Source organism: Pecten maximus, chromosome 4 (assembly GCF_902652985.1).
Source record: "Pecten maximus chromosome 4, xPecMax1.1, whole genome shotgun sequence".
Lineage (NCBI taxonomy): Eukaryota > Metazoa > Mollusca > Bivalvia > Pectinida > Pectinidae > Pecten > Pecten maximus.
Window position 1 is genome coordinate 39,710,745 of NC_047018.1, and position 21,070 is coordinate 39,731,814.

Below are 21,070 nucleotides of genomic sequence, written 5' to 3' on the forward strand. Positions count from 1 at the left end.
AAAATGTGTTTTATATATCTCAAATGATTTACTACAAGAAACCTTCTGTGGAATGTGAATTGGGTAAATGGTTTTAACATGATGTGAATAGTCATGTACTGCCATTAATTAAGTATTGAATTAAATGTATTGCTTGAAATATGAAAATATGTAATACATTGTCATGTGTTCAAAGTATTGTCATCCTGAACTTAAAAAATTCACATTTTACATCAAAGGAATTTTTAAAAGTTGACAGAAATCAGAATATTTGTACGCATAACATTTCATGTCAAAGTTAAAAAGAAAGAAAGACGCTTTTCCTGATTATTATACAAATATAATCAAAATTCAATCATAGATGTTTGGAGAATTAAAATAAATGATCATTTTTCTGATATCAATTATATATTTTGGTTGGAAACAATTTCATTGAATTTGCCATGAAATCTAATAAATTTCTCAATAAGCAGTTTTCTGATCCAATGCCTCAAGTTTGACACTTGTCTAGTTAATTCTTATGGTCAAGTTTTGACACTAACCATTGCCGTGAGATGCTATGGTCAAACTTGGTCCTGCCACACTGGTCAGTGAATGTCCAGTCTCTCAGGCCCTGCCCAACCCTAACTCAATTTGGACATGGATCCCTATGTATCTCATTAAATCATTCTGGCCATAGGTCACTTTCTTGTGAAATTGCCAAAAGTTGACCAGCTGGGAATTTGGTCTGGTTTGGACTTGACCAAGGGGAGTGACCACTTGGGACAAGCTGTCCATTACCACATCACAGAAATTGGTAGATTTCTTATCAAACTAGTTTAGTGTCATATATAACACTTTATTAGAGAGATGATTGGCTCAATTACATTAACAGGGGCTCCAATGGGGACTGTTTGTATAATTAATTGAAATTGAATTTATGCTGGTTAGATTCCCTTGATAGTGGTTATGTCCCTCAAAATGACAGCCCCCTGGGGACCCCAGAATTTGATCAATGTATTAGCCTCAATCTGAAACCCCACTGGAACCCCACATAAAGATTGACAGATTAGTTTAAATCTGAATTTTTGAATATATCAGATTTTGTGGATGTTAAATAGAGGCCCCCAGTGGGTGTTTTTGACACTAATGGCAGGTCTGACAGATAGACCTTGAAGTATTAAAGCAAAATATGATCCCTAAAATAAAAAAAAAAAATGAAAATAAAAAATAAAATAAATCATCATAGGTTGACTTACTTACCTCTAAATCATTGAAAAATAAATGTGTATCTGCTAAGTTAAAAATCATCTCCTCCATACGAAGTCCAAGTGACACTGATGAAGGCGGGTCCTAAAACAGACAAATACACAAATATATAGATAATATTCTTCTATTACCAAACATTACTGACTGAAAGACAAATAGACAATTAGAACCCTGGAATAGTTTTACAAAAGGTACATAATGTCTTTTTTATCACATTCTGAGTACATGCAAATATTGACTCCATTCAAACAGACCTATATATTTTTCCAGGTCCGAATGGTTCATTTTTCACTTCATTAGTTTTCAAACAACTTTGTGCAAAGTGTCTATTTAGCCTTGTTTTTTTTAGCATTTTAGCAGGCCGTTTTATCTTCCAAAGCTGCAAATTACTCTGGGTCACTTCAGGTCATAATCAGACATATTTACTTATTTTCAGCTTTTAAGGGAGCCTTTTTTTTCTTTTTTTCTTCCAAGCAGCTAAGTATTCTGGGTTGATTTTGGGTTATGTATGGTGTATCCGATTTATTACAAACATGGGAATCTGTCATTCTTAATTCTTATTTAAAGATTTTCAGTCTGTTCAGATATTTTTTATATTTTGTATGCTGGAAAAAGATAAAATTCAGAACTCAAAGCTTCATGACTACATAAAACTTGATTTCTTTTGATTTCATACAAAAAAAAAAAAAAATCCGACACAAATGCAGAAGATGTAATTATTTGCTCTGCCAGTAATTGAGGGTAGTTGATAGAGACAGCGCTGGAGGTGTAGGGGGACCCCCTATGTCCTCATCCCTCACTAATTAATTACTCTTCTCTCTGTTTTCTCTGTAACTATAATTACAGGGAACTATCCAACGAAGGAAAAAAAATGAAATCTATAATTAAAGCTTCAAGGAACTATCAACAGACATTTTTAATTTGCATGTCACATTCACGATTATTCTGATTTGATCACCCAGCAAAGATATATACTGCGCTACATGTGACCACAGCATAGGCAGAGGGTAGTGTGGACCATTGCTGGAGCTTGTAGTGTAATTTTCTTGGCCACATCTCTGCTAATACACCGATCTGGGGAAGAACTGGCTGACAAATGAAGAAAGATGGCGTTGCTGTTAGGATAAGGCAATTGGGGATTAGAGAAAGCTGCTCCAATCTGAAATGTGGCTTTTCTTCAGCACTTGAGAGACTCCCGAGGTTTGTTTCTTTAGCACAGAGATGTGACTGCTCTGGGTATTAAAACAGTCACCGGTCAAGAGACAGCAGCAGTGTGTATAAACTTTGATTGACTGGGAAAGAAAATCTAATTAGACGGGATAATTCTCAGAAGACTCAGTAATGTCTGTACCATGAATAGACAAATGAACGTTACTCAATTATTTCAAGATTGATGCTACAGAGTGTGGGTTCTAATGGCCGACTCACTGGTGAGGGGGGGAGGAGGGGGATGGTGGGAGGGGCTCTCTGATGAGGCAGGAGGGGGAGTACCAACACCTCCATGACTGACAATCTGTCTCCAGCTAACGATGGCAGCCTGCGCCAACCAAAACCTGGCTAAAATGGGAGGTCTGGGGGCTATAGAACTGGGCACCCACATTGACAACTGTGACAAGTCCATCTGAACACCTACAGCACCCAGGCTGTCACAATTAACAGCTAGAGCTGTTTGAAACCACTGAAATCTATTTATAGTATAAACAGTCCCCATTAGGTTCCAATTTCCTACTTAAAAGAGAACCAGTATTAATGGTAAGTAGTCTTTGATTTCATCCAACCAATCGTTTCTGTTCTGTTTACACCACATTCTTGCTTGCAATTACCATCAGAATTTGACTTCCTGACTTTCTTAAGTCTTGATCTTTAAAATGTTTTCAATGCATATGAATGTCACAACACAAATTGTCATATACATTGAAGCAGAACATGGAACTCCTTATATGTAACAGTAAACCTTATGATGTTTAAAGCATTTCAGGTTTTTATAATGCGGCACAGATTGAAACTGAATTTCGTTTTATCTTACAGCTAATTTCTTCAATTTTCCGCATGTCAGTTTCATTGAGCTGATCCTCCTGATAGAAATCTCCACACTGTACTTCCAAGAGACTGGCTACTTTGACCAATCACATTGAAGATCTCTCAACCTCTGCTGAAGTGAGAACAATCTGTTCGCCGTCACCACTATGCCAAAAGACCTGTTATATTTTAACATCTTTGTAATCTGACAAAAGTAACAGAGAAACTAGTTTTTCTCTAGAAATCCTCTGCCAAGTTAAACATGCATTGCCTTGCCAATTTTGTTTTTCAATTAGTACCGTCGTCCCTAGGGGCCTCTGTCAGTACCAAAATGAACTGGTCTCTCCATCACCAACACCAAATGAATTGCTTCTCCTGCAATCCACAATGTAATCAACCATACTGCAGACTTTCATTGGCGAAAATCGTTGAAAATTTCATTAAACCCACAGAATAAATCGTCATTAATGTCAATGGTAGCTTCAGGTCCGGTCATAAGTCAAAACGTTGTTTAATATTTACATTGAATGATGTAAAAGGTCCTGGGTTCTCTCGGATTAAAAGCAGACGACTCATGCCAGCATTCAGCATCCATGTTTTTGCCCTTCATGGTAATGCATTGGAAACGAGCCGGCAGAGCTCACATAAAATGGCTTGTCTATACTTGGAACATAAAACTATTTCATCGATTATATCGGTGGTAAATAAACTATAGGAGAGATTAGTACCGTAAGCTTCTGCAGATGGACCGGGCCTTATCATGGCAAACATTGTAACACATCAATAACCACACAGTCAGTGAATGGCCGTCTGCAACGATTTACTACCCGACCTCAAAAACAATGGAGTCAACCAGAGCATTGACGACCATTAAATACCTCAAAACATGAAAATAAACAAGAGAGAGGACAACCATTTATAAAGTGAATCCACAGTTCAAAAGTCATTTGTCAACAAAGGTATAGACAATGGTTTTTACCTTACTTTAAAACCTCAGGGTCATAGACAACAAAGACAGTTGTTTTTACCTTATTTTAAAACCTCAAGGTCATTGACAGTATAGACAATGGTTTTTACCTAACTTTAAAACCTCAAGGTCATAGACAATGTTTTTTACCTTACTTTAAAACCTCAAGGTCATAGACAACATAGACAATGTTTTTTACCTTACTTTAAAACCTCAAGGTCATTGACAACATAGACAATGGGTTTTTTTTATCTTATATCTGGGTCATAGACAACATAGACAATGTTTTTTTTTTATCTTATATCTGGGTCAAAGACAACAAAGACAATGGTTTTTATCTTATATCTGGGTCATAGACAACAAAGACAATGTTTTTTTAACTTCAAAACCTCCAGGTCATAGAGTATAAGGACAGAGACAGTGGTTTCTATCTTACTTCAGTATTATAAAATCAGCCTAAAGCCAAACACTTTTTCTAAATGTTGTTAAAACATAAAAGGCAATGTTCAATAAAAGACAAAAATTAATGATTGTCAAAAAATATCATTTGAAATTAAAACCTGTTTTCTGCAAAAGGTATAATTTATTTAATTTAAATTTGATATTTTAATTTCCTGAAAACTGTTTCCTTATCTCTTTATTGAAAAAAACATTCAAAAAATTAAAATGCCAGTATTCACACTATTCTTTAAGTGTCAAAGGAATATTTACGAATTGATGCTTTTATAGCGCAATGAATTAAAACGCCATATCATAATTAGACGCCAAATGCCCCAATATATCTTTTGATGCTATGGCTTAAAGTGAAAATACCCTCTCGTAGGCAAGTGTGCGTCTTCCCATAGATTACAATAACGAAACAAGTCGGTTTTGAAAACGTAGAAAAATGTCCCCGCTAGATGAGTGTAATTCACTTATAAGTCCCTGGATTCAAGATTTTCCACCTAACAACTGCATTGCAGGCATTCTGGTTGCATTATTAAAAAGGCTTTATCGTTAACGGAGAAAGTTAAACACGACTAACTGTCTCAAATGGACCATTACGATATTGACACAATAAACAACTTTATTTCTGCAGAAATTGAATCAGGCTTTGGTTAAATCTGTTAATGAAAGCCTACTTGCACATTACAATGTTCTGTTTTGCTTCCAGAGAGCCGCATAAACAATCATTACTGCCCAATGCTTTTCTGCATAACCTACTGGAAATCTAATTACTCATAAAAGCTTTGATAGCTAGCACACAGCAAATGTTCCCTAAATCTAATCAGTATAGTGTGAAGATATTTATCTGTCCATGTGCTTCCACAGTTAGGGATGTGTAAGCTACTTGAGGCTAGGATTAAGCCAATTAGCACACAGAATGTGGGAATTTTTAAAATCTAGTCAGGACCAGAAAAAAAATTGGATAAATTTGGGTCAATAGAGGTAGGTTTATTTTTTTTCAAAAGTAAGCTCCTTGTCAAAAGATGTGAAAAATCCTTAATTCAATCTGACTCGTTCAAATGCTTATTGTGCCAATTTCTAAGTTTACTTTTAAAACCACTTAGGCGAGACACATAGGGCGAAAGTCAGTCAACATGGCCGCCAAATGAAAAGAAATGTTTACAGAAGGGAATTTCAAACATCTTCATATTTCCTATACAAAAGAAGCATTAAATGTATTGGGATTTTTGTCGTCAGAACTGTGAACTGGCCATCGGAATTACAGTCTCATTGTCCTTAAAATAGCACCATTTAATCAAGTGAACAAGCAGACGGACAAGAATTTCGGAGCTTAACTGATCTCCTCAATTAAAGAGTCTTTTGATCGTGTTTACATTAGGAAGCCGAAACTTTTGGTGAATTTGAAGGAGCTAATCTAGGGTGTTTTTAGTCAATTAACACAAATACCTAGCAGTAATTGTATTATAACAATATATTAATACTGTTGTCTTTGATATTTATAAACAAAATAAAACAAACATTTAAACACTTTTATTATGCTTATTGCTATGTGGAAGATTAACCTGTAATTGGTTAAGCATGTATTTTATTCTAAATAAATAAAATTTATTATCCTTTAATTATTATCATATTTAGAATCATGGTGTGCTCTCAATTTCAATTTTGATAGATTTTGAAAATTTCAAATTTTGAGAACTTATTTTTTTCAAGAATGAGAAAATCATAAATAATATCTGCATTACTTATAATGACATATATCTGTCAGAAACATTTGCAATAAAACATCACCATGATTGAAATGTTTAGTTTAATTTGAGAAGTAAAACAAGAAACAAACAATTCTGCTTATTTAAAAAAAAAAAAAAAAAAATTCCTAACCCCGAATTAACACATACAGACTTAACATACATCTTATAAGCTTATGGAACATTGCATAGATACAATGTACAACTAAATGAAGGGTTTTAAAACTGCCCCAATTTTTTTAATCACCCTTACAATCCTGAGTAAATGCCCCTAATGCGGTACTTCCCCCTAAACAACATCTGCCTAAATTTGATTGACAGCTCAATGACATTTTAACTTCAACGTTAACCCCAGTCATCAACAGACACCTCTGTCAGACAAATTAACTGTTAGTTTCTTGTAAGTCTACATTGGGCCACTCTGGTCAAAGCTGACCGTGACTGACCATAGCTGACCTTACAATAGAGGTACAGTTGTCAGACTGAACACCCTACAAAAGTCACAGATGCCAGCTTTGTATCACAAAACAGCTAATGTCCCGAGGTGGAACAGACACAATGGTCAGTTAGGATTTAATGAACTGGCGGTCAGTCTATTGTCCAGCCTTGGCACGAGAGGACAAGCAATTTTATGGACAATTTCATCATAAAATTTCTAATTTCAAACTGAATAGAATTAATAATCTATCTCCATGAGAGTATTACTGAAAATGATCAGGTAATGAAATAGAAGGACAAAAAAATGTCTGTAGGCCAAACGGCTGACGAGAGAAAACAACGAACTCACAGAACCATATGAACAGACAGAATTTTTATGACTAAAGGTCAAATGTGAATATGTCCAATATATATCAAGAATTCCTTTTTTTTCTTTTTATTTCTTCTTCTCTAGAATTGAATTTGTGAAATACAATCTTGCAACAGAACCTTGAAATAATGTACATTATAAACAAAGGCAAGCTGTTGAAAAAAAACAACTTATATTTATATTAAATAGAAATAAAAAAATTGTGGAATTTCTTTCATTTTTTTCATTGGATTTGTGTTCTACTTTTATTTATTTTTTTCACACAGGCCATACAGCGATATGAAATCTTTTACATGTAGTTCAACCTTAACTACAGACACCAGATATTTTTTTTGGAAAAAAACCCGAACATAACAGTTTAACTTCAAATACAAAGACTTTACAAATAACTTTTTCCTATACTGTACTTTCTTTCTCTTATGAAGAATCCACACTGCTATTTACAAAGACCTACATATTTATCTCTTCATCTAGCTGGCTTGTAACACATGACAAAGAGCAGTTTTCACAAAGTGTTCAACTCCTCTTTAATCAATATATAAACAAATAGCAAACAAGACTGTATTGTTTGTGTAAATAGACGGCCATTTTGCAATAACACTGACAGGGAAGAGCTGGCATATTTCAGGCAGACTTCAATCCCTGAAATGCGACCTCCTTGAATATGGAGGATAGAAAAATTGTGCAAATCCTGTCCGATGCTGTTTGATTTTGGAATGTACTTGTAGCTGGTACCAGCTGTTCAAGATCATTTTCTGTCACATGAAAAATACACAGCCCATGTATAGCCCAAGTGTTTGTTTAGAGGAGATGAGGGGGGAGATACAGGGGAGGGGGGCAGTGTGCAGATGGCAGGGGGCTCCCCATGGGGTCACACAGATAAATATACCCCTGCCAAGTCAATTGTACAAGCAACTGGACACAAATTTGATTTGAACCATATAGCCTCTTGAATGCACCCAATAGCATTGATTGTGGTTTAAAATAAGGTTCTGAGCCTCAACCCTTCAGGGTTGCCCCTAAATCCAGCCCTGTACGACCTGCCCTGGACCTGCCCTGGAAAGGCGGCAGGTCGTGTTTTCCTTGGGGAACATAACAAGATGATGTCCAACTCAGTGAGTTCATCAAACCCCTGATTAGTGCTATCAGACATCTACAGCTTCTTGTTGATGGTGGGTAGATTACTGGCCCATCAGGTACAGGGGCAGCCATCACTTACACCATTGATGGACCAAATGTCAAAATAATGTGACCAGTCCATACAATTCTTTAGTCTTTAATGTGTATACTTGTTTCTATTCAAGTTTTCCTGGATACAACTTCCAGCCAAGTGAAACATTCATCCCAGCTTGTGGGGCCCTAATATCCAGCCCCATTTCCCTACCCTTACAAGTTTGTGGGAACCCTAATATCCAGCCCAATTTCCCTACCCCTTCCAGCTTGTAGGAACCCTAATATCCAGCCCAATTTCCCTACCCTTTCCAGTTTGTGGGGACCCTAATATCCAGCCCTGTTTATTCAGTAAACTAATAACCCTAAAAAAAATCCCTAAACAAATGTCTGAACTTACAAAGTTTACGTAAGGTAAGGATCATTTGTAACAACTATTCAATGGAAAAACATTTTAAATTTAATATCTAATAATCTGAAATTTTATATTGAATATCTGCATTATCATGCAAAACACCATTATGAAAATAATCAAATCATATATCTAATTGAGATTTAAGGACAGACACAAATAAAGGACCATTTACTTCACATGTGCATTTTTTGATGGTCTAAAATTTGAGGTAATCAAAAACAGTACTGTATGTTAATTAAGAAGTTAGAAAATTAACTAACCAATTTATTTTGAATTTAGATATTGTTGAGAAGTCTTTGAGATATGAAATTAAGAGGATGAACATATCAAAACTAATTCATTTCCCGCTTAACAGGATATATTTCATAGCTAACTGTTTTAATCTATCTGCCGATCTTACTTAATTTCACATGGAAATTAAAATAAATCTTATGCAAATATTTCATCAAAATGAAGAACTCTTTATTCCCACACAACAACGAACTATTAAACAGACTGTGTAAATAAATCCATGTCTGCAAACATCGAACAACAGTTACAAACATATAACAATTTTAATTATTTAACATTAAGGCAAAATAAATGCTTCTTGAATTTGTTCATCAATCAAGTCCTGTATTATCTATTTAAAAAGCCGGAGTTATCAATCACAAACTCTGAAATATCGGACAATTGAATGCATCGGTTTTCTATAACGAACGTAAATCTTCCACTAATTCGTTCCTTTCATAGTCCACCAGCGCAGTAATTTTTTTTCTACTGCAGTTTGTAGATAATCACCATTTCCAATTATCCATTTGTAAAGGTTAAAAAACAAGGATGGCTATATACACAAAAGATCAAAGCCTTTTCAGCCATGCAACAAGAAGAAAGAAAACAAAAAGCATAATTTGTACGAACACAATTAGGTCATGTGATTGTATACAAACACAGCGAGGAAACTATGGTTTCCGTGGACCACATTCCGAGCAGACGTCGTGGTCATTCTGACTACCTGGCAGGGAACAATGGCCGCCAGGCTAACAAAAGGCTTCGGTGTAAACCTTTCATGGCAGAAATACACTACGTGCACTCGACTTGAGCTAGTTCAAACAGTGTATGACTTGTTTTTCATACAGCTTTTGAAATCTGTTGAACAAATCTTTTTAGGTTTCTGTCTTCTTTAGTTGAAAACATACACATCAAACGCACGTGTCAAACTTTACATTAAACTGCTTTTAAATGGATTAAAAGAAACTTTAAATATTTGTTTGGTGCAACATTAGTTCTACAACATCTAAATGATGTAAATTCAGGACTTTAAGGATTTAAACGTTCATTTATTGAGAATTGCCAGTACATGGATTGCAAAGATTGTCATCAGCTTGACCTTGCAATTGAGCTCAAGGTCATATTGCTGTGCTGGTGAAACCTTTAAAATCTGCGCATGTCAAGCCATACAATGTCCATCATAGCAATCACACAACAAACATCATGGCTTCCACGTAAGGAATTAAATGAAATATATAAAACCAGTTAGCGGCACTGGTTTGTTTAATTAGAGAAATCTTCCAAACTTCGAAACTTTCTACATATCCACGGCAAAGTCAATTTCCATTCGATTAAATTGCCGAAGAATTTTTTTAACGATCGAATAATTTTTCCAGAATATCACCGCATCCCTGTATCCGGCATCGTACGCATATTGCCAAGGGAGATAACCTCTGCATGAAAGACTATCACCATAACAAAATTGATAAACCAATATTTTAAAAATTATAATTGAACAAGTCTATATTCAAATATCCTTTGATTCTATACAGTTCACAGGTGACTTCCATGCTGTAGTGGTCTTTTCAACAGACATATGATGTATAGAACTATAAAATAAAGTTTCTTACCTTTCCGTATCTTTGGGCATAGGATCCCGTTAACAGTGAATGAAAGATGATAATGGTTTCATCTAAATCCCACACGAATACACGTTCTAGGTCCGACTCCGGACCTGGTGAAGGGTTCAGTTTTCGTCCCGACCGGGGCTTACTATTTCTTGATCCTACAGCAGAACCAATAAACGCATACTAACATTAGTAACAAACAACAAAATATCTATACAAACTTATATATTGTATATATACTTATATATTGTACTATAAGTGTAGTTATACCAGCAGATGTTTATTTATAGTAATTTTAGCACTACATAGAATGCTGGTTGGTCACAGCTTTCCAACTGCAGACAGTTTCATCAAAATTCATCGTCACCAATTTTAGAATGAAAGCCGAAATTTATCAATGCACTTTGATATAAACATGTACCTGTATATCCTAGTTAAACATTAAGATATCAGTATAGTATAATATGAACATATACATTGCATATGTTTTTTATGATGATAAGCTAAAGCTCAAGATAAGCCCAGTCCTTGTGAGTAGTGTATAGATTTTCATGATCTATGTACAGGAAACATATACATGGTATAAATTAATTACCAACAAAAAAACGGTAAAAATTCTTCCATTAGAATATAGAAATCCCACAACGAATATTGATATTTTGGCTGACAAGACAACTAACATCCTACTGAAAAATTTCGAACTGAGCTGTACAAATATTTGTATACTAAAACAACACAAAACAAAATAAAAAACAAATCCAAATTTGATTTAAAGGGTTGTGCTGTCAACAGCACTAATTTCTAATTTCAAACACTAAACATGATACTCTCTATTTACAAACCAAGAAATTTGACTTCTTTCTTAAAAACTTAATTTAATTATAAAACGCAATCAGATCATTTTTTTTGGCTTATAGCTCTTCATTTTTGTGGAAAACAGCGATGGGTTGCTACCTGATTTATTAACTCCAGCCAACGAGCTGAGATCCAACCGATATCCTTTGATCCCTTGTGTTTTCCATTAATTCAGGAGAATTTTTTTGTAGAATTTTCATCATTAAAATTTGCGATTATACTATTGGATAGAAGTACTAAAGCCTGCAGAAAACAAAACTAGAAATGCTTTGTGCCCGACGACGATCAATATTCCGCTACCTGTCGTGGAACTCAAGGCCAGCGTCACACAGGTACATAATCACGAGCCGATGAAATATTGATAAGTGTGCGAGCCTTTCTCTATACTTACTGGCTATTCCATTCTCGCGAGCTGGCGGGGAGGGACTGGTTATCTGCGCATATTGGCCATCTATTGAAAGCAAAAAAATAAATACAATATATTTTCCAATATATAAAAGTCACAACTTATACGGTGCAAACTAATTATGTTAATGCAAGATGCAGGAAATAGCTAATCAATCAGTACTGAAATTAGGTGTTTGAAAATCTTGTTGTAATTGAAGGTTGGAGAATCTGTCAAAAATGATACTTATTTTTCTGATATAGGTATCAGATTTAAATTCCATAGGTTTTCATTTGAAAGACAAGATAAAGATGGGTTAAGAATACACAGTGACTGCAAAAGACACCAAGGTGATGTCAATAGTCACCATAGTGATGGCAATAGATGCCAAAGTGACGGCAATACACACCATAGTGATGGCAATACACACCATAGTGATGGCAATAGTCACCATAGTGATGGCAACAGACACCATAGAGATGGCAATACACACCATAGTGATGGCAATAGTCACCATAGTGATGGCAATAGACACCATAGTGACGGCAATACACACCATAGTGATGGCAATAGACACCATCAGTGATGGTAATAGGCCTAGATCTTAGTGATGGTAATAGGCCTAGATCTTAGTGATGGTAATAGGCCTAGATCTTAGTGATGGTAATAGACATTTGCTGAATTTCTAAAATTGGAATTTTTTTTTTGCATTTTAGGGTTGATCTTTTGTTTGAAACTACTGTACAAGTAACTGAATGATAGCAATTTATCAGAAATTCATTCTTCACCAGTAACTGAAAATAAGCTTAATCTACATGATATTTATTCCTTAAATTTAGATAAGAAATGTACAGTGGAACTTCGTTAACTCGAAGTCGACGGGACCACGAGAAAACTTCGAGTTATCCGAGTGTTCGAATTAAGCGAGTTGTCATTTTTGGTGCAAAGTTTGGTCAATATTTGTCAACATTATATAATCATTATAACTCCGCTCTGTCGCTCATCAGTTCAGTGTAAAGACTGGTCAATACATGTAAATGTATATGTAATATTTCGTTCTGTCACTTGTAGTTTGGTGTAGTTTTGCCGATAAGTTTCTTTCACTTAGTCACTTCAAGTTCAATAACGATATGGTGTTCAATAAGATTAGGTTCCCTTTTGTTTCTAATGGAAGAATATTTTCTCTTTTAAACTTGTATGTTATGTAAAAAAATATCGACCAAGTGTGATAGAAGTCGTCATAATTCATGAGGTTATAGAGATATATGGTCTGCAGCTATTTACTGTACATCTGTTAAAATTTGACCTCTTTATAAAAGATAAACTCCCGACACATTTGACTAAACTAGTGTGGTTCAATCCTTCAATGATATATACGACAGGTTTAAAGCCAGGCCTTAGTGAGTTGTCTGTCTATCCCTCGCAATGTCAAAAAGCCCTTTTGTGACAATAAATTGCTCCGAATAAACACAACGAGATGATAGCTTGTAATTCCCTGCGATGACATTTGCCGATGACATTTTCGAAGAGCAAATAATGTGTATGGGGAAGAAAAATATGTAAATATAACCAATTGTACATTTGTGACAATTTCCGTCTCAAATTCTGTCAGACTGATAAATTCAACAGTCACAAAATGTTTTCCGAAGAAGATGCGTTTGACAGAGGGGAAAAAATGTGATTGCAGGATCTGGAAATGACCTGCCCTGACACCCATTTGTAAACGGCAACAGATCAAATAGAGACCTAAGCTATCTGGCCTTAACTATAAGCTTCATGTTGAGAGCTTTTTTCTGCAACTAAATCCGAGATTAAATGGTGTGGTTGTACCCCTTCCATAAACATGGTCGGCTCTATGTTGTGTTTCTGGTATACAGTTACTGACTATTTCCACAACATTTCAATGCATTCTGAAATACTATCCGTGGAAATTCTCATATACGATGGTAACAGCCAGAATGTTAAACGTAGGTTACTAGCTTAAAAGTATTGGGTACGGGGTTAGATGGATCTTCTTAAAAACCTGACATTCTCATAGGAAACACCTACCCCATAATACCCATAATACAATAACATTACCCATAATCCATTGGTGCAGTTTATGACAATATTGTCTGCATCAGTGAATATATCACCGAATGATGTAAATGAATGAATGCGGTTTCAGTTCAATATCATGCATCTGTTCAGAGACAACCATCAATACAAAAAAGATATCTGAATTAAGTCCATTTTAAACTATCAATAATTTTTTTTTTTTTAAGAAATGGGAGATTTATGAATAAATAACCAGAAGAAGTGGGCTGCATTGAATAGACTCATCAATAGCCACAATATGTCACCTGTATCTGGTTACTTTGTTGCTGATGCGAAATAATGAGTGGTACAGATGTGTGGGTCAGATTGGTCAGGTAACCATGGTGACGGGTGTAATCAAGGTACACTTCTTCCCCGGATCACTATAGCTCACATCAAAATAAGGCAATGTAAATATTTCCTTCGATGATAAAGAATGTGCCAATTTTTTTAAACTTGTAAACAAAAAAAAATTGTCAGATACATCTGAACTAACTATATATATTTGTTGATATTCCTATTTAAAAGATCCTTACCTAAGTACGAATTGGAGGGAGGGGTGGGGGTTGGCAGTTGGAGAGAAACTCCCTGCCATGTTTGTATGTGTTGATTTTTTATCTACTAGTATGGGCTTCAAATAATGATTGTTTGAAAAGATAAGTTTACAAAGTTACATTAAAGATGGTTTTTGAAAATGAAGAAAAGATACAGGGGAAAAAATACTTTCCTAGTTTATGTTAACGATTCCTACAATGCTCAATGGCATTGTGAATTAATTGGTCTTAACGATGTCTCAATTCCTACTTATCTGGAAGAAGATTGACTTAAAATAAATAAAAACAAGGAAAAGTACAAAATTTCAAAGCCGACCATAAAATCTCCACTGCAAATTCCTTTATAAATGTCAAATCACCGAAAGTCCATAGCTACTTTGCAATTTGTGTTGAGAGTTGATGGACATCCGTTGGTATGTTAGGTGGTGAGAAAGGAAAGCGAACACATGCCCTGGCCACTGGTGTAGAATTCTATGGAAAGTGGCACTTGGGACTTCTATGAGCAATCCTTCAACTGCTAGAAGAACCTTATCTTACAGGGATAAGACCACTTTTTTAAGTCTGAAAATTGAGCCCAAGTGCTATGATAAAGCTTTTAACAGGGAGTTTGCAGGTGCAGAAATTTGCATAATTTTAGAATTTGTCAGGCCATAAAGTCATCCGGTTTCAAGGCATTTGGGGAGTACATCTACAGACAGAGTGCTATAGGCCCATTCATAAAGATGTCCTCGGAACAAGGCCCAAAACATCAATTAACCCCAGTTACCCTCGCAACAGTGCACATCATTACTAGTCCTAACAGATGAACATTTCAAAATTAAAAAAATAAAAAAACATAATACGAGCATAAAAAACAAAAGATTTGTTTTTTCGTATATATACATTTTTCCCTAACACAAAGTTCTGCCCACATATGATCCGAGATGAATATATAACATCTGTGTCCACAAACTTCGATAATGACCTCAACCAGCCACACAAACAATTGTTGACTCCAGTATAGATTGAGTCTAACATTCCATATGTTGTATACAGATCTCATTTAGATTACTGATCTAGATACATTAGGGAGAAATTTCCCAGTCTGGGTTGGAATTTCTTTGGAACAGAGAAAACAAATGGCTATTTTAAGTTCTTTATTTTACAAGAGACAAGAAACCTTCAGAGGAAGATGCTATCAAAATGTGACTTTTTCCATTGTGTTCATTTTGGTCCCTAAAGGAAGTGCGAATAATAAATGACCGAACACAATGATCGGACATGGTTCTTCCCCACATGTAATCTCCATGGCATATTTACTGTTAACCTAAAGTTTATCTAGCTAGTCCCCAATAATAGCCAAAAATGTATCGGCTCAACTTTATGTGTTAGTGAGCGAGTTCTGCATCGTTAATTCCCAAAGGAACACAGGCAGAGGGACATAAGCATGAAATTCACGTCCTGCGCTTTAAAAAAAAAATTCAGCCGATCGTAAAAAAGGAATTTTTATCACAGTGAGTGAACAAAAATAACTACACTCTGGCAAGGGAACTGCAATAAATTGTCCCATATAGTCGCACTGATCCAAGCTAACTGACAATCTCAACGTTTTAGTTTTTTTTTATTTTCTATACAATTTTCTCTGTCATTCCAGGTAGCATCTAAACAACCACAATACACAGTGGGGCCGAATTAAAGGTCTTAGTCTGATAAATCACCGAAGTCCCCCTCACGAAGCTATCCAGGCGGAACCACTGGGGTCAAAGTTCGACAATGTTTATGACTGATAGGGTCGGAGATGGTTCCCTCCCGGTTACCAGGGACAAAAGCAACACAGACTATTTTTGTTCATGTGTTGAAAGCCTAGCGAAGGAAAGACAGAAGGAAGATACAAGGAAAATGAATAAGATACAAGATAGAATTTGTGATAAGGAATAACACATTTGACTGACTGGGCCGACACATTGTTCGCAAAAATACTTTCCTATTGTAAGTCTTTTACATTTCATTCACTACACTCTCCCAATCAAAATAACAAAATAAATCTTTAACTGTATAATTACTTTTAAATAGTCAAACAAAAAAAAAACCAAAAAAACCCAGTTCTGCAAAAGTTTACTTTATAAATTTCATAAAATGTACTTTTCCAAAACGGTATTGATCTCCGAGTTTTAATATTTAAACTCTATTTTTTATCTGTATTCTGTTAATGCCCTCTACGATACTGAGTCCAGCATGGACCAGCTTAGAGTGGGCAGCTTTTAATGCCCTCTACGATACTGAGTTTAGCTTGAGATTTTTAAATACTTAAAAGATATTTTTTTCATGTTCTTTTTTTTTTTAATGAAAACAAAATTCTCTTACATATACTGATTTATTTCTCTTTATAAAAAGTGAATAAAATTATACATCCTGCATCTCATATTTAAGAAATATCTGAAAAGTATAAATAGAGTTACGACGTAATTGATGGTGTACCTGGCCCACCAGGTGTTACCAAACGACAGGTTATCTAACGACAGGTAGAGAGGGCTTTGTCTCGGACTCACTCCCTACTCGGACCCCCTGGGTAGGTCTACTATCAAACAGCTGGTGTAGGACCGCATAACAGACCACGATTGTTCTCGAGGAAATTTATCAATACATATCTGTAGCCTCGATTAAAATATATGTTATATCCCTATGAATTAATATGGAAATCTTGCGAATATGGCTGTACACATAGAAAAGAATTCTTTTAAAAATATTAACATTTAAAGTTTAATTCTATATAAAATGATTAATATTGCATAAAAACATGCTGTACACTGCATTTTGTTGTTGCCAAAATTTTGCTTTTTTCTTCCTTGTTTTAGCTCAAGAACAAATCAAATTTTGTATATGAAACACAATGACTGAAATGAAATTAGATCCGTTTCTTTTTTTCACCTTTACAATAATATCCAAAAAAAGACATCAAGCAATGGGGATATGAGCAAAGATTGAAAAAAAATTGAATCTTTAAAATGTACTTTTATTACCTTAAAGAAAAGTTTGGATTTCCAACATTAATTTTTTTTTTACATGATCTCATCTCTTGCCTTATGAAATCCACTTAATTTGATTTGTTCATTTTTATCGTAAACGAGATAGTGTAAATCTTGGTAGGTGGACAGACTCGGATTACAGTGATCTGTTGTCTACTTCATTTTCTCACCGTAAATTATAAACATTCAGTCTGCAAAGGACCACAATGAACATTGTCAAATTCATCCAAACAGTTTAACTGAATATTGTTAAACATGAAATAGATTTTTATTTAAAAGAACAAATATCTAGTATCTTCTCATAAACAAAAAAGCCAAAAATTGTTTTAAAAGATTCTGAAAAAAGAAACCACAAATATGTTGAGACCTCTGGGGACCCTTCGATGAACAATAAAGGCGAAAAATTGTCTATACATTAAAGTTCATTTAGAAAAGTATAGGTTATGATTTCAATTACAGCAAATCAAAACTGTCCAATAAACCATAAGCACTCTAGTTACAGCGACACTGATTTCTATTCCACCGCTTATCTACACAAACTATCTGAGCTAGCCGGATCCTAAATAACATTTAATTTCTTCTATCTAGGTAAAGGGTACTCGGTGACAATGCTAAAGTGTCGAGCGAGAGGGGATTATCATCCATCACCGCGACAGTCTACCCTCACGGTTGACAAATAACACACGGATGGTCATTATGAAAACCTTGTCACTTGTAAGTTATTGTCAATTTTAATCGACACGGCCATTCTATGTGTCAAATGGCAAAGTCCTGGTTCATTTGACAAGCTGAATAACAAGAAGTTTTTTCATACACTCCGGACAATGACCAAAACATCTAGGTTTTACGTGTGAATGTCCATGTCCGACCTTGAAAGCAAACAGTTTTTGGCCATCATGATGTGGAACGAATAGGTTTAAAAGACAAAATTTTCTCAAATAAATCAGATTTATAATGTAAGATATTCAATGTTATAAGTTTTACTTCATTGGAAAACTCTGTGCATAATGGAAAGAAAAAAAAAGAAACATTATCAATCTTTTATATTTCTTAACATTTGTCACAGAACTCTTCAATAGAGAGGTATAAATGATCATTCAGTTAATCCTCTTGTAATGCCCCAATAGGAAGCAGAGCCTATTTGTTAAAATGATTATGGTCACAAACATTATCATTTACATAAAAGATATTTCTGATGTAATAAATTCAGAGCTGGTTGATAAACTTCATATGGTTGACTTAAGGAGTCTTGAATCGTAATTTTTATGACTTTGTTTGTTCATAGATCAGAAATGATGCAAATATATTTCTGAAGCAGTTTCTACCTCCAATTGTATACAATTACTTTGCCTCATCAAAATTCAGGATTGCGTAATATAACACTCTGTGGCAGGTAATCTCCTTTTGCCCGATTTCAATGTCAATTTCATAGACAGTGAATATACTGCATGTGTACTGACAAAACTGTATGGATAATATATTGCAGTGAATAAAATTTCACTTTTAAATTTCTTTTTTTTTAACTGATTATAGGTCCTGCTCCCAACATTTCCTGGTTAAAAATTCATAGATGTGTGAACTTATTGTACACACATAATTTAAATTTCAAATAAAGATATTAAATTTTGTTTTATTTGAAAAACTGGAAAAAATTAAGATCTACTTCCTGGTCCAAAAAATAATATATATATATATCCTGGAAGTTTTTGAATTTTAATATGTTAACTATGCTTTAATTACCTTCTGTTTTGATTGGCTGGACATCCGGTGGACTGACCAATTGATAAGTCATGGTGGTGCCACCTGTCGTGGAGGGGGTGCTATTTAGCAGGGACGGGTTTGGATAGTAGTAGGGATTAGCTGCTCCAGGGACATGGTAACTGCCGTAGTTAAACCCTTCAATGGACTGGAAGAAAATAACATCATTGATCAAAACAGATTCATAATCGGGATCGATGGTTCGAGCAACAGCATAAAACATGTTTATACAATGACACCAAGGTACTCATCGATGCAAATTAGACTACTCGGCAGCAAGTATTACACACTCAATCAAACCGCCTATACGACTAATGGAAAAAACTCTGACAAATTATACTAATAGTAAAATCGCTTTTCATGTACATAAAATTCCATCGGTATTGTCATTCATAGTATATATGAATCCAGATTTATGGATCTGACAAAAACAGATAGATAAATACTTGTCACTTTTTAAATTTATTATCAAAAGATGTGTTTAAAATTTCTATTTGACTACCTTATCTATTCTATAGATATAGTTTATATGTGATTTTTTGTATCTTTCATTTCCTTTGAAATGAACAAAGACAAACGCTGACAACGAAACTGACATTGATGAATTGAACAGCACATTTGGTATTCACCTCGTAACTAGTATTTTAACACTGCTGTCTGTACTCTTGAGTTTCGTACAATAGCCATTGCCATTTTTTGTTATTGGGACGAAAATACAATATATAGCTGCCTACCAAAGATGGGGCCTGAGGAAAATACGTTTTTCCATGTACAGGTAAATATTCAAATTAGATTGAAAACAAATAGAAGTGAGAATTTATCTTTAAGGAAGTCTTAAATGGAAGCTGACTGCAGCAGACACCAAAATGGACGTGGGGTATAAAGGTATTTATGTATCCCTCATACCTCTAGTGTCAACCCTTCAGAGAGATGTCAAACCAGAGGAAATTTACATATATACTAGATAATCGCCATGGTAACCATGTTTGAGTGTATGAGCCCCCCTTCCCACCCTCTCCCCCCTTCCTGGCCAACCCACTATGGAACCTTCCCTACACAACAATGGTTAGAATTAGCATTTTTATGGGTCCGCATTAATACCTGGTCCATGAGGATGGTTGGCAGATTTAAGAGCATTTAAAATTACCGTAATTCGTCAGGTAAATTGGTTTGTGTAATGCTATTTGTGTACAGTTTAATTTTCCTACATCTTTCATTTGAATAAAAAATATCAAAATATTGGGCAATAAAAGATATTTTGAGTTTTTGAAATTGTCCATAGCTGAATGGTCCAGCATTCTTCTTCAATAATTAAATACACAACAAATTTTTGATAATAATAAGTTACGAAATAAATAATTATTAAGTTTCACGACCTTTGGCCTTTATACATATATTATTTCTGGTTGTTTTCTTTACTTTAATATAAAGGTTTGGTCCATGAAATAAATTACTATGAAATAAACAGGAAATTTATCTTCAATATCTCTTTCAATCGTAAGATTGCCACTGTCATCATGCACAGTATATCATATAAAATGCCTACAACTCCTGACCCCCAAATCTCGCCTCAACAACTCCATGACTTTAATTTCTATGTAAATTAAATTTCATGCTTATAATTTATATACCTGTACCCAAACACAAATTTTAGCGAATTGTCTCCAAAAATAGTTGTGGTACCCTGGGGTCAAATAAAAACATAGACAACAGCTGAGCTTACAATCCTTCTAAAACATCCACACACAGATACATTCTCACT

General features: G+C 34.8%; 1 protein-coding gene across 4 annotated transcripts in view; it reads right to left on the reverse strand.

Moving 5' to 3' along the window:
• LOC117326056 (eyes absent homolog 1-like) overlaps window positions 1-21,070 on the reverse strand; it is a 61,268-nt gene that overhangs the window by 14,614 nt on the left and 25,584 nt on the right. For 3 of the 4 annotated variants that reach the window (XM_033882651.1, XM_033882650.1, XM_033882653.1), the window contains 4 exons: window positions 19,291-19,456; window positions 11,922-11,981; window positions 10,679-10,845; window positions 1,222-1,311 (listed from right to left, as the gene is read on the reverse strand). In XM_033882651.1, the coding sequence (XP_033738542.1) occupies window positions 1,222-1,311; window positions 10,679-10,845; window positions 11,922-11,981; window positions 19,291-19,456 (483 nt within the window). The remainder of the gene's footprint in view (window positions 1-1,221; window positions 1,312-10,678; window positions 10,846-11,921; window positions 11,982-19,290; window positions 19,457-21,070) is intronic. The other variant, XM_033882652.1, reaches the window with a different exon arrangement.